General features: G+C 47.3%; 1 protein-coding gene across 2 annotated transcripts in view; it reads left to right on the top strand.

The window, feature by feature from the left end:
• UHRF1 (ubiquitin like with PHD and ring finger domains 1) overlaps window positions 1-21,334 on the top strand; it is a 42,184-nt gene that overhangs the window by 18,670 nt on the left and 2,180 nt on the right. The window contains exons 3-19 of one of the 2 annotated variants that reach the window (XM_074565818.1): window positions 1,294-1,376; window positions 4,843-4,952; window positions 9,743-9,907; window positions 12,712-12,975; window positions 13,761-13,933; window positions 14,351-14,566; window positions 15,415-15,521; window positions 15,704-15,890; window positions 16,619-16,742; window positions 16,830-16,937; window positions 17,730-17,834; window positions 18,726-18,832; window positions 19,667-19,829; window positions 19,928-20,065; window positions 20,457-20,568; window positions 20,689-20,846; window positions 21,173-21,271. In XM_074565818.1, the coding sequence (XP_074421919.1) occupies window positions 9,755-9,907; window positions 12,712-12,975; window positions 13,761-13,933; window positions 14,351-14,566; window positions 15,415-15,521; window positions 15,704-15,890; window positions 16,619-16,742; window positions 16,830-16,937; window positions 17,730-17,834; window positions 18,726-18,832; window positions 19,667-19,829; window positions 19,928-20,065; window positions 20,457-20,568; window positions 20,689-20,846; window positions 21,173-21,271 (2,214 nt within the window). In that variant the 5' untranslated portion in view covers window positions 1,294-1,376; window positions 4,843-4,952; window positions 9,743-9,754. Of the gene's footprint in view, window positions 1-1,293; window positions 1,377-4,842; window positions 4,953-8,781; window positions 8,858-9,742; window positions 9,908-12,711; window positions 12,976-13,760; window positions 13,934-14,350; window positions 14,567-15,414; window positions 15,522-15,703; window positions 15,891-16,618; window positions 16,743-16,829; window positions 16,938-17,729; window positions 17,835-18,725; window positions 18,833-19,666; window positions 19,830-19,927; window positions 20,066-20,456; window positions 20,569-20,688; window positions 20,847-21,172; window positions 21,272-21,334 lie in introns of those variants that run through there. The other variant, XM_074565819.1, reaches the window with a different exon arrangement.

Genomic DNA, 21,334 nt, shown 5'->3' with positions numbered 1-21,334 from the left:
GTTAAATACCCCACGGGCCCGATGAGCAGCTGCGGGAGCCAATCGGGGCGCTGCAGGGGCCGCCCTGGCCAATGGGGAGTGGACGGGGGTGGGAGGTGTGTGTGGGGCCAGGTGAGGGAGGCAGGTGAGGGGCCTGGGGGTCCCTCCAGGGACCCGATGGCTGTGGGGTAGGAGTGGACTGCTGCTTGTCCCCCCAGGAGGGACATACCTGCTGGGGTGTCTCAGAGGGCCCTGTTGGAGGGTGTCCATCCCTGAGCTCTTTGGATGTGGGGTGTGTTGCCCCCCAGCAGCTGTGGACAGGGATGCACCCCCTGCCGTGGCGGGTGCTGAGGGACATGGGCACTGGAAGTTGATGGGGATAGTCCCCGTGGTTGCGACATGGGCTCAGCCCGTCAGCCTGCAGGCACCGCTCCTGTTCCCATGCCCTTGCACGCCCATTCAGCTAAATCCCTGAGCTGGACGATCCTGCTTGCCGCCACGTCGGCTCAAAGGCACTGCCTTGCTTCTGGGAGCCAAGAAAGGCCTGGCCAGAGACCGAGATGTTGCTGCAGACCCTGTAGCAAAGCCCTGCTCACGAAGATGTGTCTGTGCTGCTGGGGATGCAGATTCAAGCCTGGGCCTTGCCGCCATCCGCAGTAGGGAGGTGAAACACATCCTCGGTCTGGGTTTAGCCGTAGCACTGGAGCTGCTCGGAAGGAGGGTGCTGGGGCAGAAGTTCAGCCCCTGTTCCCCAGGTCAGGGGACCTTTGCCCCTGGTTGGCAAGTGTGGGGCCAGCCAGTGCCAGCAGGTAGCTCGTGCTTGGCTTTTTACGAAGAGCAGCTCTGTTAGCAGCCAGTAGCGTAGTTGGAAAGTCCTTGCATGGGTGGCGGGGCTCAGCACGCCAGCGCCTGCTCTTGGGCTGCTCCATGGCATTGCAGCTGTTGTCAGGAAGCCCCAGAGAAGCAAGATGTGGGGTCTGTGATGTGAAAACATCTCTCAGCTGTGATGTTTTCTTGGCAAATCTCTCCTACCCTGCAGCATGGGTGCTGTAACTACCCGTGGAGTAAGACGTGCTCTTCCGCTCTCACCCCTTGCCTGGCTACAGCAAATACGTGATGGTGAAACGTTCTGCTTCTCAAGTTTGCTGTGATTTTCAAGATAGGAGTTGCCTTTTATTTTTATACTTGCAGAGGGTGCAGCAATGCAGGACTCTGAGCCTGGCTGGGGGAGGTTTGGGTTTTTTAATAGCAATAACAAATAATGAAAATTTTAGTTAATGCTCTGCTTTTCCATTTGTGCCTTTTCATCTTCAGACCTCAAAAACTGGTTTGAAACCATCAATTATACTTCCTGTTGTCTGTTTTCAAGATCAGTGGGGGAGGAAACTGAGGCACAGGTAAGAATTATCTGAAGTCTTCTAAAGCTATTAAACTGATTGAGTCACTTTGTTTTTGGCCAGTGAATGCAGGAGACTTGGGTTTCGTTTCTCTATTGCCCACAGTAAGCCACGAAGGCAGTGGGAACAGGAGGTTGTTAATGTTTTTTTGAAAATGCGCTGTTAAGCTGACAAAAATGTAGAAAATTATCACTTCTCAGCTTTGAGGTTAGAAGGAATACCCCTCGTTACTTGAGTCAGAGTTATCATGGACTCATCGGCTGAAAAGACCTCTGGAGGTCAGGTAGTCCAACCTGCTGCTGGAGACAGGACTATTAGCAATGCTAGGACAGGTCAGCTGGGGGCTTTGTCTAGCTGATCTTGGAAAAACTCCCAGGGATGGAGATCCCGCACAGCCTCTCTGGGTATTGGATGCAGTATTGCATTATGCTCCTAATGAAGAAGCGGTTCCCAAAGTCAACTCTGAACTTCCCCAGAAACAAATTGTGGCTTTTGTCTCTTGTTTTACAATGTGCGCTGCTGAGAAGACTTTTTGTGCATTTGTCTGTGTGACATAAACTTCATATTCTAGCATCACCTGGCAACCTTTAATCTAACAAACTTGTGGTCCCTCCTTTGATCTTGTTCCCTTCGCAGAGTAAATTGCAATTTTGAAGTCTTCAGTGTCTTGTACTAAACCCGAAGCTGCTTAGCAGGTGTCACAAGGTGTCTTTTATAGGTTGTGATGTGCGTAGGGGAAAGAATGGATGTTCTTGTCTGTCCTCTGAAGATCTGATGAAATGTGGGAGGGGTTTGCAGGAACCAGGAATCGAGAAATTAGTCCTGTGTTTTTCTGAATGTTGGCCTGTATATAGACAGTGGCTGCCTCCTCAGGTGAAGTGTCAATGACACAAATTGTCAGTTAGTTGATGGGTGAGAAGTGCCTGAGTAGGCCAGTTGTGGCGGTGATGGTGAAAGTCTCATGAGGCAGGTTATATTTCATCACCCAAGTGGGTAAAACAGTTTTATCTGCACCATACACATCCATGTGGCTTGTAATGTGGCACTACGAATGTGAGCAGAAATGTCAAGTGCTTTGCCTGAGATAACATCGATAATTATAATTAATGAGACAATGTTTAGTATCTAAAGTGTCGCTTTAGATACAGGTCAAAATACCAATGCTTGAAGCTCCTGCTTGGTGGTGGACCTGCCTGCAATGTCAGAACACTGAAAAATTGGAGATAGCAATTTTAGAGCAAAGGTTTGCAGGATCATTTCTGTGATTCGTGTTACTGTATAAATGCCACATACTTAAAGCTGAGATAAAATCAGTTCTAAGTTTGGTGGGCGTGGGAAGGGCATAGGAGGAAGCAGAGAAACACGTTTGGGGAAGAGAAAGGGAGTCGTGTTGGCTGGAGTGAACCAGCCCTGTGGCACTGGGCAGTGCTTCCCACAAAAAGCAGCATCACATCGGTAACTGCAGCCTTTGTGCTAACGCTGCATCAAGACATGGGACAGGATCCTTCTGGTGATCCCCAGGCATAAACCCTGTCTCCTGTGCCTGTGGGCAGCCAGGAAACCCCGCTTCTGTGCGGCCTTGCTGCTACCTTACAGCTCTTGTTTCAGCTCCATCCTGGGGTCTGCATGCGGACCAGGCCTCTCCAGCTATGTGCTTCTCAGTTCTCCCAGTCCTGTTTGGGTTTCTGTTGAGCGGAAAACACGCCGGTATGTGGAGGATTTGGAGGATCAGGCCCTTATTTTGAGTCCCTGCTGTTCGGTGCAATTCCTTTTGCTGTGCTGCGGTGCGTCACAGCTCAACATTGTCTCTTTGGGGACCAGAGGCCACATGTGACACTGAAGTGCCCCATCTGCAAGTGTTCATCTACTGCAACGGAAATGATCTTGTTGATCTTCCATGGCATTTACTCCATTAGTAACCTGCCACGAAGCCCTGATTGCCTTCCCCGGGGCAGACACAGGCACGAGAAAAGATGATTCAAGGGTGAGGCATGCGTTGCTTTGACTTCTGTTCCTCACTTAAGTTGAGCAAAGCCCTTGGGCTTCCAGCAAACTGCTTGAGAAGCTCTGTACTGTTGAACTCAGGTGTTCCTCTTTTAGGAGCTGCAGCATGGTGTTGTCTGGAGCCCACTGAGGGAACAAGTCGGCTGTGGTCTTTGCCATTCATTGATGTGCAAGGTCCCCAGGATGTTTGCTGACAGCCCCATCTGTTTCCACTTCCTGGAGGTGCTTTCTCATGTTCCTGTCTTCCTCTCCTCCACCATTTCCCCTTGCTGGGAGTGAGTGGTCCTTGGGTAGCAGTGGCAGAAATAGTTTTAGCAGGTCACATCAACTCAAAGCACTCTTTCCCCCTCATGCTCCAGCTTCCTGTCAGCTGCAGCAGTTGTTGGTGCTCCTCACAGCAGCCTGGTCCAAGGCCACAGTCTGAAGGAATGTTGGGTGTCCTTGAGCTGGTCCTGCAGCACTGGGTGTCTGGATCCAGAGCAGAGTGATGGAGGCAGGGCCGTGGCAGAAGATCCTGTCCTACGCTACCCATCTGTTAGTCTCTTTCACCAGACTTTGCATTACAGTCTCCTAAGGACAAGGGCCTTCAGAGTGCTATGGCCTCCTGAAAACAATTCTCCAGTGAGATATCAAGCGTTTCAGCCCAGCTCTTGCCTCCCAGCAAACCTCCCTGGTCTCTCCAAGTCTTCAAAGCACTTTCCTGGTTCAGGGCATGCTGCAGCTCTCTGCTGCCCTCACCCTGCATCAGCAGAAACAGGACTTTGTCTCCTGTTGCCTGGCTGCCCATCTCACCTGAGGGTGTCGAGCCCCTGCTTCCCTCCCAGCAGCACCTACCCTAGCATAAGGGCAGGCGGCAGCAGCTCAGGCGGGTTCCTGCTCTGAGCCCTAGACAGCTTTGCCTTCACTGCAGGGAGCAACCTGACGGGTTCTTGGCTGCTCTCCCACTCTTCCAGTTCACCTTTCTGCTGGTTTTCAGACCACAGGCTGTTTTCCTACACACCCGTTTGCTCCTCCCTCCGCTGCTGCACTCTTGCCTCGTACCTTTAGGTAGAGGTGGCATGAGTTAACATAACACTGGTTGGTTTTGATAGATGAGGGGGTGGATGTCATCTGAGCCTGCTAAGTGTCTCCTCTCCATCTCAGGGCATTGCTGAGGCCCTTACTCTTGCTTCTCCAGTAATCAGAAACACAGGCTCTCTTTACATTACTCCCCAGTCTTAGGGTTTGGCTAGCTTGACCCCAATTATTTTGGAAATTGTAGAAGTGTTAAGGAGGGCAGCATTTGTCCTGGGCTCCAGCATCATCTCTTTCATTTTGGTCTTCCAAGAAGTGGTGAAGGTCTCATTTAGGACAACTGAGTGCAAAATAAATAACATGTTTTAAATGTCTTTGCTTAACCTGTTGTTGATATCTATATAATGCAGACAGTGGTTTCACCAAGGGCAAATATATTTTTCCCTAGGGAAATCTGAAGAATCACAGAGCCTCTCTGCTGAAGCAACAGAAACTGCTCCTTGTTCAGCTTCCATCACCAAAGAACCTTTGCATGGAGGGAGTGGAAAACGAAACCTGGTGAGTTCCTGTTGCTGGATGCAGTGTGACTCTGCATCAACCCACTGCACGTGGAAACGTGAACACACCCGCTGAGACTGCTGGACGTTACGTGTGGGCCCTGCTGCTTAGCCTAGGGAAAAGTCTCTTACTGCGTTGAATCGTCCTGCTTCAGGGAGTCTCAGAGCCCTTCTTGCAGCTCAGGGGTTAAGCCGTGCAATGCATCATGTGCTAGAAAAGAAACATAGTGCAAACCCCAGGACAGAGATGGCAGAATTTAGCTAAGGTGTCACTTGAACACTAAGAGGAAGAAGGCTCAGCAAAGTGATGGAAGTTTGTGGATGTTGAGTAGTATAAAATTAAGGCTCTGAGTGAGAACATGAGAACTCTTGTGTCCCCCGCTCAGATAGTTTTGCTTTGGGACCCATGTTTTCCTGCGCTGGTTTCCACATCTGAGCATTGATTTCCAAGCACCACAAAACCCAAACTATTTTTCTTAGAAAAGGTGGAAGAGAGAATTAAGTTATTTGCACATCAGACAATGATTTTTTACAAGAACATTCAAGTTTTAGTGATGGGCAAGCCATTGAATAGCTACCTGGGGTAGCAAAGGGTCTGTTCTTGGCATTTTTTCCACCTACGTCAGGTAGAATAATGTATTTCCCTTACCTGGTCTTGCATGTGTCCTTCATGATTCACAAGGGATCGTCTCTATAGCTCGTATAGCTGCCTCTCTACAGCTTCTCTATATCTGGGACCATTTCAGAGCCACAGCAAGTCCCTCGGGCAAAGCAAATGTGGCCTCTTTAGCTGATGAGTGTGGAGGGGAGCCAGGGAGGTTAGCTGAAGAAGTTAAAGGTGCCCATTCCTGCACCCAGCTGGCCTCCTGCAAGCAAAGCAACTTGCCATTGCCACAAGCCTTTTAAAGATTTGGGGGTTTTGTACCTCTTGTGATGCTTCTTGTGGTTTTATGGGACCAGCCCCCCCTGCCATTTTTCCCAGAAAGTGCTGTGAAGGCATTGTAAGGGATGGACTATGAAGGGCTGTAACGGGGAGACCGTGCTGCTTACCCAAGGGTAAATTTGGGCCCCTTGAATGAATAAGACTGGCTATCAATTCTTCTTCGTCCATGACTTGTTTTAATGATGTTTATCAGCTGGCGGTTCTTGTGGGCATGCCTGGACTTTTGTTTCTCCTAAAACTTTGTGCCAAAACTTGACTTTGAACAGTATTTCCACGGACTGGGAGACTGTTAGAATTTTGTCTTGCTAACTGCATCTTTTTGCAAATGAATTCAAGAATGTTTAAGTCTTCATAAACTGAACTGGATATCCCCGCTGGCGGGAGAACCGAGATATTGTTTCCTCACAGCATGGGGTATCTACCAGATGGCAGAACAGTGTTTTCAATCAGAATTGTAACTCCAAAGAAAAGAAATGCCTCAAACAATCTGAAAGGGAGGAAACTAAACCCCACCAGCCTTGTAGATAACTGCAATAAAACAAATTCATGTTCTTTTTTCTGACAGTCTATGGAAACCTGATGCTCCCAGGGCTTTATCTCACTGGCAACAAGTTCTCTGTAAGTTATGCTGTCAATGTTCTTGTTTTAATAGAAGAGAGGACCTTAAAAGGAGAGCAGATATGATTTAACCTCTAATGAAACTAGTGTTCTGCTACTAGAATGACCTAGAATTGAGCCTTATTTTAAGTGATTTGTAGACCCAACTGAACAGTGTGTAGGACGCAGCACAGTTTTTGCAGTACGCGGATTCACTGAATGAGTAAAAGTTTCTCTCGAAAGTGGGCTGCTTGTCTTGACTCTGATGGTTCCAGGGGTGCCACCAGTCATACGCAGCAACTGGCTGCACCTTTTCCTTGAAGAGTCGGTGTCTTACAGTAAGGCTGCGTTCCCTCTGCTGGGATGGGGAGTGCCGAGGGCAAAAGGACGTGTGTGTATTACACACCGGGATACAAGTATATCTAGCTCTTAAGTGGGGGTGAGACGGGACCCTAATAGGGTATATGGTAGGGTGAAATGCAGGCAATAAGATGCTATCAGAAGCATATTTAGAATCCGAGTGTGTGTGACGTGAATAGCCAACCGATCAAATATACAATCCTTGTACATCGGGTAATGGGACACAGAGTACTCAAGGAAAGAAGGGACAGGTCTGTGTCTCAAAGTGGCTTTTTTGAGCTTCTTATGGCACTTCAATAGAGAAGCAATGCTGAAAAAATGTCTGAAAGAGGGTGGTGAAAGACTGTTGTAAACTGTCTGGCATCTGGAAGTCATGAGGGATGTGGGTTCTCCGCTCCTCTGGAGATGGGACTTATGTGGATGACAGAATATGGATCCACTGTTAAGCAATGCTAATTTGAACTTCAGGCTCAGAGATCCAAACCCGGGATGCTTTAGACGCGTGACCTGTCCTTACACAGGTTAAAACGCTTTTTCCAGCGCTCAGCCTTTCCCCTGCTCCCTGCCAGGTCAGTGACGCCTGGTAAAACTCTTTAAGTTTTAACTCTTTTAACCAACAACCTCTTGGGCTGTGGGAAGGGCTCGCTGCTGTGGTAGGTCAAGGTTAAAACTCTGGTGCATCTACAGAGGGAAAAAATAACTTTCTAGCAAAGCAAAGCCCTCAGATCTGAGAGGAAATGGAGCCTGACTGCTGCAGGTCGCAGGTCAGATGCAAGGCTTTTGTGCGTTGACACATGTCTAACCTTTGGTACTAACCTAATCTGGGCCAGCGACTTTCAACCTGCGGCTGGTGGCTTAACTGTGGGATCCCGACGGATCCTACCGGAGGAGGGGAGTAAGGCAGAGGCGTAGGCGGCTTTAGGAGGGTTTTACGTGCTGTTCTGTACAGCAGTGTGCACATCGGGTGGATCGGGGGGGTGCTATATCCCTCTGACTTTGTATTTTTTAACGTGAGAGGTTGGCTCTGTGGGCGCAGGGGGTATAACATGGGAAACGCTGGTTTGCATGTATCTTCGGCACGCCTCGTGCTCTCTTTGTCCGCAGAGGCAGGAGAGCGGCTCCGCGGGGCCTCGGCACGCTGCAGTGTCGCTGGAGCTATTCCGGCAGCGCCTGACCCGCCGCCATTCCTGCCTTCCCGGGGTCTCTCCCCGCCAACCGCTGATTTTCAGGCTTTTGTCCGTCTTTTGAAGCCGATTCTTCTCCAAAAGCTCTTGGTAATCCCCTGCTTACAGTTTACTCCATCCGATGGGCATCTTAAGCAAACTTTATTGTTTTTTATTTCCTCGTAGTGTTAGTAGTTTGGGGGAAAAAACATCCTTCCGGACCAGACCTTTTGTCAGCTCTTGCAGACGCGCGTGGCCCTGCCGTGTCACCCAGGCCACGTTTTCAGGAGTGGGGCCCTACACAAACCCCAGGAGCCACCGGGAGCTAACGGCCTGGGGAGTTAGAGGCCTTTTGCGGATTATTCCGATTATTCGGATTATTCACATCCCAGCAGGGCCCAGAGCACCCTGGAGCTCCCGGGACCCCTCGGCTGAGGGGGTGCCTTGGGAGGGGGAGTCACTGGGGTCTCCCCTCCCGACGGCTGCTGGCCGGGCTCTCGGTGGCCCGGTTTTTAAGAACAATAACCGGCACCGTGGCTGGCGGCCCTGGAGGGCCAGGGGCTTTCCCGGCGGCGGAGCGGGGGGCGCCAGGCCGGGGATCCCTGGTGCCGCCCCCGGGGATCGCCGGTTCCGGCGGGTCCCGTCCGCGTCCCCCCCGTTCCATCCCCGGTCCCGGGAGGCGGTGGCGGCCCCGCCCCGCCCGCTGGTTCCCGCCAGCGGCGGCCAATGGGCGGGCGCCCGCCGCGCACGGGGCTTTTCCGCGCCAAACTCCAAAGCCCGGGGAGAGCGCGGGCGGCGGCCGCGGGGCGCAGCGCGGCACCGGCCTCCAGCACCGCCACGCCGGTGAGTCCCGCCGGGCCGCCCCCCGGCCCCATCCTGCCGCGGGGCGGGGAGCGGCCGCCGGCACCGGGAGGGGGAGGATGGCGGGGGGGTGTTCCCCCCTGGGTCCGCGCTGGGGGCGGCCCGGTGACAGCTGCCGGGGCCCGGTGCGCGGGGCCGCTGCTCCCCGCCACCCCTGCGCCGGGGCTGGTCTCCCCGGGGGGTGAGCGGGACGCGTCGCTCGGGGACTGCGGCAGCGGGACCGACCCCCCCGGCCCCCGAAACGGGAACGGCGGGTGTGACCGGGAGGGGCGGTGGCGGCGACCAGCGGTGGCGGTGACCGGCGGTGGCGGGGCGCGGACCGGCGACGCCCCGCTTAGCTTTCGGGGCTGGTGCGGACGGGGCCGGGGGCGGCAGAGGCCGGTGAGACCCCCCGGTTTTTCCGGGGTTGGGACGAAAGCGATCCCCCACCGGGGTGAGTTGTGGGGCTGCGGCCCCGGCGGGGGCTGTCCCCGTGCCCACCCCGTCCCCCGCGGGGAGCTCCCGGTGGTTACGGGCCCTTTAAGACCGCCCGTTACCCCCCGCCCTCATTTGCATGATCTCGCGAGACCTGGGCCCGCGGGGGGGAGCGTTTCAATTGTGGCGCGAGATACAGTTGGCGCGCGAGGCGGCGGGGGGGGAGCGCATCCAAAGCCGTTAGGCGCGGCGTGGGAGGGGCGGGGCTAAACCCTTCCCAGTAACCAATCGGTGCCGGAACCGGCCGGATTGTCGACCAATGGTAGAGGGCGGGCGGGGCCGGCCGGCTGGCTGGCGGGCCGGGCCGGCGCGGTAGGTTGAGCGGTCTCATTGATACAGTACCGGACGCGGCGGTTTAACACCGGTCCGTTCTCTTTTACCCGGTGCCAACAGGAAACCGGCGCCATGTGGATCCAGGTACGCACCATGGACGGGAAGGAGACCCACCGCGTGGATTCGCTCTCCAAACTCACCAAGGTGGAAGGGCTGCGGCTACGGATACACGAGGTTTTCGGTATCGAGCCTCACCGGCAACGGCTTTTCTACCGCGGCAAGCAGGTACCGGGGCGGCGGGGGGAGGTTTGACAGCCACAACCCCCCAGCAACAGGGTGAGCGGGGGCGGGCGGGGGGTCCGCAGCCGCTTCCGCGGCTGCGGCCGCCCCCGCCCGCCCCAAACCCTGTCCCCCGCTAGCTGAGGAGGGATATTTTAATTTATTTTTGCCTTTAATTGCCTAAAAATGGGATGTTTTGCTGCCATCTAGTGACTCCCGGGCTCCCTTCCGCGCCGCCCGAGCGGTGGGTCTGCGAGGAGAATAGTCAGTAAGGCAGTGGGCTGGGTTTTTTTAAATTTAATTTTATTTTTCCTTCTTGTTTCTCATCTAGTGCGTTGCTTTTCTGTCTTGACACCGCCTTTGCGAAGTCTCTGAAAATACGGCGGGTTTGTGGGATTAAAAGTTTTTGAACTTTGCAAGTCTTAGTGCTCTGAAAGCCTTAGAGATCTTGTTTCCCATTTGTCTTTGGAACTTGTGATAGGAGCTCGTGACTTTTAAGTTATTCTGCTCTTATATCAAAATATCAGGTTCAGAACTCGCTGTGAAATCTCGAGTGGCTCAGAAGTGTGTTATGTCCTCGACAGTATGTTTACTATCGCGGTTGCACGACAACTGTTTCCTTCCACATGTGTTAATAATGTATCTAAATTACTATTAAAGACAACTGAAACGGTTTTCAAATACTTTTTCCGTATCCTGCATGGTACCGCACTCTAAACCTTTGCCCTAAAGAAATTTCTGAACCAGTGGTTGGTTGTTCAAAGAAATTAATTTCAGAAATAGCGGGGTACTTCAGTCTGCAATTGAAACACTGTGAGGTGGGTGGAGTCAAACAATTTCTTGTTGCTTTTTTCCCCTCCGTTTTGGGTTGATTAGAGCAGCTGTAGGTTATAATTCGCAGGTGTGACTGCGGGATATGGAAATACACTTCTGCTAGCTCTAATCTAAGGAGCTCGGATACCAGTGGTAGTAAAAAAAAGAGGCTCGTAGGGATCCGGAGCATCTCTGGAGGGCTGGTATCGCCTCCTTCCTCTTGCGTTAGGGAAGATTCGGGTGCCGTAATTGCCCTTTTGTGGTTGTAGATAAAAGTGATAAGGGAAGATTAGTCTAGGGCACGTACCAGCTGTCAGCCCGTCTTACACTGAAGCCTGTGCAGATAACTAAGGTTAAACAGATTTTCATAAGGGTAACTCTTTTCAGTAGGGATGCACTTGCCTTGCAAAGAGAATTCCTCTTTCTGTAATTCCAGTAGTTGTTGGTTCAGGTGTGGTTTTAGACAGAAACATTTACCCAGTGTGCTCTGACCGCCCTTAGTCACCGTTCCCGTGCTGCGCTTTGTCTGGCTCTTTGACTTATCAGAAACGTTCAAATTCGTATCAGGTAAAATTTTAAAATGATGTATGGAAAATAGTCGTTAATTAAAAAAGTTTTTAATTAAAAAACCTGCCTCCTTTGTTGGAGGCATATATGCAGAACTGGCACCTCTTTCAGAGCCCTTTGAGCTCCCGTGGTTGTGTGTCCTGTGTGTGTTCTCTGCTTTTCCATTCCTGCTCGCACCTGTGTCGCCCGTGTTCCGTGGTGATAACGCTGCTGATAGTGGTGCCATGTTTATGATGTTGTCCTTTTGTTAAGAAGAAACGACTGATCTCTCATTTGTTCTTGTGCATCTCGATGAGTTTTCATCTCTAAAGCAGAAAAAGTCCAGATCACTTCCTGTACAGTCAGATTTCCAGGGATTGTTCCATAGCCATTTTATGCCATAAATCAGAATTGAATTATCATAGTGATTCCTGTGAAGTGTAAATTTTTGTGGTTTTGCTCTGTTTCCCCCGATAGAGAACAAAGCTCTGGGGATTGCTTTTTCTGGTGGTTTGGGCTGGAAGGGGACGATCATTTCCTGTATAATTTCTTAGTCAGACCTTAAATATGTGGTGAAGCTTGTCTAAACTTCTGACTGCGCTGTGGGCTCGAGTATTACATTTTAACTCTAAAATGCTTGTGCTCCTTGGAGTTCTTGAAAGATGCCGAGACACCTATTTGGTCCTCTCTAGTTCTCTTGACTTTTTGCAGGGGTAGGATCTTGATTTGACTACATGCCATGCCAGACTTGCAGAATAAACTCTTAAAATTAGAGAGGGTGTGAAAATAGGACATGCCTGGCTAGGCTAAAAAGTGATTGGGTAGTTTCAAGTTGAATTGAATCTTTTTTTGATTTTACTTGCAATGGAAAAATTGTGGGCTTGCCCAGAGAAAAGTAGGTGATTAACTCTTTGGCTTCTACTTAATGCCACGTTTGACAGAGCGATGTTGTAACAATAATCTGGAAGATGCGTAATTACAATACAAAGACCCGTCTGCATTGATGTTCGTGTTACGGGATGTGTCTGAATTAAGGAAGAAGAGAGTTTGTAGGTAAAGTGGAATTATCTTTAAAACCTGATAGGAATTTAGGGGATCTTTAGTTCTTGAAGTCCTCCTTCCCAGAATCGATACTTTTAGGGAATGTGCTGCAAACCTTTTCAAATCTGGAACTCTGTGACTTATTCTGGGTAGCAAGTCTACCGCAGCCTGGAAGCCTTGGTTTTCTAGCTTGTAGAGTTTGTTGAAAAAAGAACATTTTAAATAGTAAGAATAACAATCTATAAGTAACTGTGATGCTGAAGAGCTGCCAAGTTCCTTGATTGTTAATGGTTTTCAAGCAACGTGGTCTTTCCTGGTGCATAGAGACAGTTACAGCCTGATGGGTGGTTTTGCGTTGGTGAACCTCTGTGGAATGAAATGACCAGATTATTTTGGTGCTTTCCCTGTAGATGGAAGATGGTCACTCCCTTTTTGATTACAGCGTCGGACTGAACGATATTGTTCAACTCTTGGTGAGACAAAGCCCAGCGGTGCTTCCTGCTGTGAGTAAGGAAAAGGATTCTGAACTCTCCGACACAGACTCTGGCTGTGGCTCTGGCCAAAGTGAATCCGACAAAAGCTCCCACAATGGCGAAGGTGCCATGGAGCTGGAGGGACAGCCCAGCACAGCGGCGCAGCCCGACTGGACTGACCCGGGATTTGGCCTCTATAAGGTGAGTCATTAAAAAACTAACATTGCTTAAAGCTGCACTTTGGGAGGGGAGTTGTTTCTCTGTAGTTGAGACTTTCTGAAAATCTTTCATGTCCCAATTCTGTGGGTGCTTTCTTTTTTTTTTTTTTTTCCCTTAAGCCCTCCAAGAACAAACAAAAAAAAATACCAACCAACCCACAAACCAATTGAATGTAACAGTTGTAGGTCAAAATATTTTATTTTTCATTTTATCCTTTTGACTAAAACTACAATACATTAATTGATTTAAAAAAAAAAAACAAACCAAAAAACAAACATTCAGAGTGCCTGTTTTGATTTAAAAAAATTTCCCAATATTTTTCCTTGGAGTCACTGCATTTGTCAAAGCTGAAACTTTTTTGAATGAACAAAAGAAAATCTCAACCAGCTGTTCAGAATCGTTTTACTTGTCTGTTTCAATGGATTTTGTTACAGATCTAGTCATGCCTTTGCCAGGCTATGAGCAAGACAGTCCTGAAGGTCTGTTGTAGACCAACTAATAACGGTTTGTACTAATAAGACACGTTAAATCATGTTTGTACACGTGTCAGTGTAGAATGTATTTTTAGCCTTGGAGGTTCAGCCTGAGAAGACTGTAGAGTGCACAATGGGATCAGGAAGGCAAAGGAAATCTTAATTTTTAAATAATCTGTTAAATATCTTGATAACGGTGAAGTTCTTCAGATGGTTAAATCTTCAAGTAGGCTTGGAAATTAATGCTAAATTTGAAAATCCATTTTAGTGAGCTGTATGCTTTGCTTTGTGCAGATCAATGACTTGGTCGATGCTCGAGATATGAATATGGGAGCGTGGTTTGAAGCCCAGGTTGTAAATGTAACCAGAAAAAAACCTACAAATGAATCAGCTGACAATTGCACAGACCCCGATCAGCCAACAACCATTCCTGAAGAAGATGTAATATACCACGTGAAATACGAAGAGTGAGTTTTGTTACCTTCTTGGCTAATAAAATCATTTGGATCATGATGTTGATGGGAAGTTTTATTGTTGAGATCCACAAGGTAAAACAACTGGGCCGACTCGGTAATTACATTATTGACCCCTATTAACTGTAAGTTGGTTTTACAGTTGGAATTCCAACTGGAATTCCAGTGGGCTGGAATGATGGTTTTTAGAAATATGAAATGCCATTATCCAAGTTTTAAATGGGATACAATAGTAGGAAAATTAGACCGCCCGATTCTGTCTGTGTGGGAGAAGGGGATTTTATTCTCGTGCGTTGTGTGGCATCAGTTCTTTAATAGACCTGTCTGGATAAAATCTGTCACTTACAACAACTTGTGACGTTGAATCTGCGTTTTCTTCTCTGTCCCTCTGTGCCTCCCGTCTACTTCAAGTTATCCAGAGAATGGAGTTGTAGAATTGAGTTCGAATGATGTACGGGCTCGTGCACGGACTATTTTGAAGTGGCACCAGCTAGAGGTAGGGCAGGTGGTGATGGTCAACTATAATCCCGATGAACCAAAAGAGAGAGGTTTTTGGTACGATGCGGAGATTCTGCAAAAAAGGGAGACGAAAATGATCAAGGAGATAAATGCAAAGATATTACTTGGGTAAGCAAATTCATAACATGGAATAAATTGAGTTCCCCAACTCTGTTTAAGCTTTCATGAGGTCTGTGTGACTCTGCTGAAAAAACTGATGCAAGAAAAATGATGCGAGGGCAGTGCTGGGGAGGGAAGCTGGGCTGAGCTTCTTGGGCGATTGACTTCCTACCCCACTTCTGATGAACTTCCACTGGAGGAACTGGACTTTAAGGAACCAGAGGGCATGCTGCTCTGTGGGTTCATATAATGCTGGGAGGATGTGAAGCCCCATACACGCTAAGAGGCAAAGAAATGTCTACGCTGTTAACTATCCGTCATGGTTTAGCAAAAACTTCAGTGTAATATTTTGTGCTAGATATGATAACGTAGGCTGAACCCTAGCTTTATATCCAGTTCTCTCCTAAAGGAGAAAATGAACCTACATCTAAGGGACTCTCAGCTTCAGGAAAAAGAAAATATTTTTTTTTTTAGAAAGTTTCAGGTAAGCTTCACAGGGTTGCCAGAGTATTCCCCTCTTTCCTCTCACCACAGCGATTCTGGCTTGTTAACTATAAAATATGAGAAGTGTTAGTCTGAAAGAGGGAGAACAGTTACTAATGATAAACTGAATGCTACAAGTGCTTGGATTCTCATTGAGTCAAGAGAGGGTATGCTTTAATTGCATGAAAATGATTTGATTTGTGGCGACGCTGTCATGCCACTGTCCTAGATGATGTGATGCTGTAGCAGGTTTCTTGTGATACAGGACTAATACCAGAGCAGTCTGCATTGCTGGCGTATATGCACAGCTCTGAATTCACGCTGTGGGATACTTTCAAAGTCTGATCTTGACTTTTATGAACTTCTCCTTATAGGGATGCCGGTGATTCCTTGAATGACTGCAGAATTACATTAGTGGATGAAATCTATAAAATTGAAGAACCAGGCACCGCTTCTCCAATTAGTGCTGGTCCACTAAAGCGTGAGTCTGTTGCGTAGTTCTTGCGTGTCTCATTCTTACCTTGTGATATTCTGATAATTGTCTTTGTGAGGATCAAGGGTCTGAGTTCAAGACGTTTATAGTTGTGACTCCTTTGACCATTTCCAGCCTATCTTGGCACTTTCTGGAGTCTGAAGTAGACTGTGGTTTCCTTTGGCTAACAGGACAAAATGGACCTGTGTGTAAAGCATGTAAGGACAACCCCAACAAGACCTGCAGAATCTGCGCTTGCCATATCTGTGGGGGTAAACAAGATCCAGATAAACAGCTGATGTGTGACGAGTGCGATATGGCTTTCCACATCTACTGCCTCAACCCTCCCCTTAGCAGTATTCCAGATGATGAGGACTGGTAAGTTCTAAGTATGTGTGTGAGGAATCGCAATTACCACCTAATTAGGAGCGCTAAGTGAGGTCTAGGGCTTCATGCTGCCCTTAGCTGGCAACACTGTGACCGTACGAGGTGAAGAGATGTCTCTGTGGTTTTTAGGGTGGGTTTTTTTTTTTGGTAGGACTTCATAGCTTTTCTTGAGCATCAGTTTAGTGAGAGTATGTTTTTAAGCCAGTGGCTTTCAAACTTCTTTTCCTCGTTTTGGGATCTCTATGCCTGTTCAAAGAGAAGTGCAGCCACCTATAAACCAACTGCAAACCTGGTGACAGGAGGCTTAACTTGGGTAATGGTTTTTGTAGGTTCCTTATAGGCAGTGCACAGGCCCCGTCACCATGTTAGGCTGGTGATATGTACTGTTTTATATGTGAAATACATGTGGTGAGAGATATAGATAGGGAAATGTATCTATATACATATAAGTAGTGAAATATACTGTTTTATTCCTTGTGTCCTACTTCATCATTTTATACAATGTTTTTATGATACAGCTGTTTTCCTGACACATCTGCAATGGGTTAGAAGATTGTGTAAGGACATTGGCTAATGCAGGTCTAATTCCAGCATGGAGAGTTGTTTCATGTCCTGTTTAGTTTCACACGGCAAAATCGTAACATTATAACTCCATATGTTTTGAGGAAATTCCCTTTTAGTTTAAGGCTTTGCTACTAGTTAATTTTAATTGATTTTAGGTATTGCCCTGAATGTCGAAATGATGCAAGTGAGGTGGTTTTAGCAGGAGAGAAATTAAAAGAAAGTAAAAAGAAACAAAAGATGGCATCTGCTAATTCATCCTCGCGGAGAGACTGGGGCAAGGTCAGTTCAAAAGCTATTTTATTTTGAAGAATAGTGTGTGTTACTTCCTTGTAATTCTTGGCTGATCGGTCTTGCTCTATGAAACAGGGTATGGCATGTGTTGGTCGCACAAAGGAATGTACCATTGTCCCCTCGAACCACTATGGACCAATTCCTGGGATTCCGGTCGGCACCATGTGGAAGTTCCGAGTTCAGGTATGAAGCTGAATCCTGGCCTGAGCCCCTGTAGGGAAAAATGGGAATGATCCAGCTCTTCCACGGCACCTGAAACAGTTAATCTTGGAGTGTATGTCACTGGACGTGTAAGTGCAGAAAGGAAAGAATTCTGGCTTTGTCTAGGTCAAGTGTTCCATAACTAATGCCGCATTGTCCAGGCATTTCAAGTGGTTTTTTTCTTTAGTCCTTTTCTCGGTGATTCAAAACCCCCAAACCAATGTGTTTGTTTCCAGTAGTTTGTTCTGGAGGTGTGTGGTATCTCCCTCTTGTTCTGCTGGTAAGGGTCTCTGTCAGGTACCTAGATATATTAAACAGGTTTTCTCATCCTGTACGAAAGTTGGGGAAGAAAAAGCCCTGCACTACCCGTATCTTGTTTTCAAGTATTAGATGCAGGCTGCTATTGCAAGCCTTTCAAAACCTATCCCCTTATACAAGCATTTAATATCTACATCACTCTAAAATTCCCGGAGCTTTTAATAAGCAATCTCAGTGAAAAAGATCCAAATTTCTAAATTAACATCACGAAAAAAATATCCATGCATTCAATTTACTGAAATATTCAGTGGCTTATTTTTTTTTTAAAGTATTTTTTCTTTCCTCTGCCTGAGGCTTTTTGGAGGACAGTGGTGAGAACACAATTTCGCACTGTAATCTATGCAAACCAAATCTGAAATAGTACTATTAGTTAATTTAGTTCCAAGACCAATGGGCAGTCATATTGTTCGTAGCCTGTTGACAGCAGTTGCCCAGCAAACTTTATTTTTGCCCTAGGTGAGCGAATCCGGTGTTCACAGGCCCCACGTCGCAGGTATCCATGGCAGAAGTAACGATGGCGCCTATTCCTTGGTTCTGGCAGGAGGCTATGAAGACGACATAGTAAGTGAATCTTGATTATTTATGTCTGAGAACAAAACTAACTCCTTGTTACAGACCTGACCGTAATTACTTTTTACACTCTGTATCATTTACCCGTCTCGACGATCCCTATGTTCTTCAGAAGAAAACTAGGCGAAGGAATATTAGGCAAAAGAAAACTAGGCAGAGTCTGGTAATATGTGCCAACCTGAGAAACGGGATCATCTGAATTAAGTTTAATATCCATGTGTCAGCTTTTAATCCAAGAGTCCTTAGCTGCCTTTCCAGGGTCTGCATTGCATCCGTGAACAGTCTCACGGTACGTGCTGCCAGATTTTCATGTGCCAGGGGAGTGTTCAGGGCAAAACTAGGGACAGAGCCCTACTTCTGGATGCACCTTTATGTTCTGCTGGCCAAACCTAACCTTACTAGGCTGTACCAGGCTCCGCTGCTCATCCTGCTTGTGGGTCACCGGCGTGTTACCAGCCTGCTCCTCTTCACCCCAAATGCCTGTTAGGACTCATGGACAGAGCTATGAATCTCAGGAGCCATTCCAAGTCTGAATTCTGACTGCGGAGTCATGCACCTCGTGCTTCAGTACTTGCACTGCGACGTTACCCTTCTCTGGAACGTGCCCCTGCACCCCCAGGCAGACCCTGTGCGAGCAGCGTGCTGCTCTCTTGGCAGGGGTTCTGTTAAGGTGTGTGACAAGACAACAGTTGTCACGCCCCCTCTCTTCTCTTGGCAATATAAGGGAGGACCGTAGACTAACTGAGTCTGGGAGCTTAAATGGAGGAAGCATCTTTCCTTCTTTCCGTATTAAGGCTACTTAATTGGAAGACTATTCTCCTTTTATTGAATTATTGAATAATTTTTTTATGAATGTGTCGAAACCATCCATATACGTTTCAGGATCATGGAAATTCCTTCACATATACAGGGAGCGGAGGGCGTGATCTTTCTGGAAACAAACGCACAGCAGAACAGTCTTGTGATCAAAAACTCACCAATATGAACAGGTCAGCAATGTTCGCGCTCCGTTCCTAACTTTAGTAGTTGGCAGTTGTCAACCTGAAAAATTGTTTGTCCTGTTTCCAAAAGAAACTGGTGAAGTGGGAAAACTGTCAAAATTAGGTTTCAACTGTGTTGTAGGCTGCAGATCAGTTGCACAATGGAAATGCTTCTTACAGTGAATGAATTAACGAAACAGAATTGTAAATGGTATTAGTCTCATGTTTAATATTGACTAAGATTTAAGGAACAGAGTTATAAATTAGTGTAGACGTTTTCATACTCTCTCCTGAAGACCTGTGCAGCCACTGGTCACCTTGTGAGACCAGATCACTTGTAATTCTGAACTGTTACTCTTAAAAATAAGTGTGGATTTGCGTGGAGGAGGTGGTCAGTTCAATTAAATTAGGGTGATGTAATGAATAATCAATGTATTTAAAATGTGGCTTCCAGTCAGCAAGCTTAATTACCATCTCCCAGAGTTCTTGGTGTTATACAAGATACTTGATAGTGTCGCTAGTTAAGATAAACTAATAAAAAGCCTGGTTACATCCTTTTTCCTCGGAAGAGATTCAGAAGGGGCTCCTGTACCTGCAAAGAGGCAGCAGCTTGCAGGTTTTTGGTAGCCGTTGCTGTGGTTCAGCACAATGCCAATATGCTGCTACTCCTAGTATTGTACTCAACTGTCTCAATGTATTCTTCTGAGTAGAATGGCACAGTTTAAACTTATTAGTTCCTAGTAGCTGGTCTACCATGCAAGCTTTGCTTTGCTCCGTCCTCCCTCTGATTCTGAAGGGCTCTGCCTGGTAAATTCACTAAGTCGATTGGACTTTCTCTTGCAGAGCTTTGGCTCTGAACTGCAGTGCCCCCATCAACGACAAAAATGGAGCTGAAGCCAAGGACTGGAGAGCCGGAAAACCAGTCCGAGTAGTGAGGAATGTAAAAGGAGGCAAACATAGCAAATACGCTCCTGTAGAAGGGAACAGATATGATGGAATATATAAGGTAAGAAGGATTTGAATTCCCCTGCTGAATTAGGAGAATTGGGTTATGGCCAATGGGTTTTTACAGTGTATGATGGACTTGCATCTGACTTTTTTTAGGTTGTGAAATACTGGCCCGAGACAGGGAAATCTGGATTTCTAGTGTGGCGTTACTTACTTAGGAGGGATGATGAAGAACCTGCTCCTTGGACCAAGGAAGGAAAGGACAGGATGAAAAAGCTCGGCCTAACAATGCAGGTACTTTTTTAGAACATCATCAGGGTTCCCTTGGACAATGAACCTGACGGACAGCAGGAATTCTTCTATTATACATTCTTATTGATTGTTGTGTAAGAATTGAGATGGGCCCCCTTACACTGAGTGGGGCACGAGTGCTTTCAGTCTTGTGGGTGGTTTGCTTTCTTTTTACATCAGGAGGCTAAATGGAAAAAACTTACTTTCTAGTACAGACTAGAAAGATTCAGACTAACAGTCTGAATAAAAGCTTTGCAAGAGCAGGGATCTATTGCTGAAACTAGAGAGCCCCAGAGCAGCTCTCCAGAGGTCATTCTTCCGACCTGTAATAGTCTGTAAGTCTACGAATGGGCGTGTTTGCATTGGATGCTTTTTGTTTTGTGTTTTCCTGTAGTATCCTGAAGGGTATTTGGAAGCTGTTGCAAACAAAGATAAGGAAAAAGAAAATAATGGAGATGATGAGTTTGATACCCCGGGGAAAGGAAAGAGGAAAAGGAAATCAGCAGGTTTGTGGAGTAGGCAAGTGCATATAGAAAGCCTTGTAGGTTTTTGTGCGTTTTATCTAGTTACTCTTTTCTGGTTGCTTTTCATTTATTTGTTTAAGAAGTTGCTGTGTTTTCTTTCAGGTGGGGAGGAAAAGCTCATTACCTCTCCTACAGGGACTCCAAAGAAAACTAAAGTTGAGCCATACAAGCTGACATCTCAGCAAAAATCTCTTATAAAAAGTGATGAATCCAATGAAAAACTGTGGAATGAGGTACTAGAAGCTCTCAAAGACGGACCGGTATGTCATGCTTTTCTTTACAGAAATAAAGTGACCATTAATTAGTGTACTATCCCCAGACACAGATCTTTTGCCTGCATAAAGAAACAGCCTCAGACCTATAGAATTCTTTTTCAGTGTAGACATCCCTAGCATAGATTTAAAGTATTATATTTGAGGTCAGTAAGTAGGATAAGAACTTCTTAATGTGACTATTTTTATCCTTGTAGAAAAATTTTCTATGTCTAAAGTAATCCCTTGCATTTAATGTGGGGCGGCTTTTTTTTTTTTGGCTGTATCTTTCGGAGAGCGGTAGCAATCAGTTGATTCGTGTGTTGTCTTCACAGAAATTTCTAAATAAAGTCGAAGAGGCCTTCTTGTGTATCTGCTGTCAGGAGGTTGTGTTTCGGCCAGTCACAACCGTGTGCCAACACAACGTGTGCAAGGTGAGCAATTGAAACAACTCTTCTGTCGAGGTCTGTGGAGCCAACAAGCCTTGAGCTGACTCG

This window comes from Larus michahellis, chromosome 23, assembly GCF_964199755.1.
Source record: "Larus michahellis chromosome 23, bLarMic1.1, whole genome shotgun sequence".
Classification (NCBI taxonomy): Eukaryota; Metazoa; Chordata; class Aves; order Charadriiformes; family Laridae; genus Larus; species Larus michahellis.
Note: the sequence above shows the minus strand (reverse complement) of the source record. Positions and strands in the feature narration are given on the sequence as shown.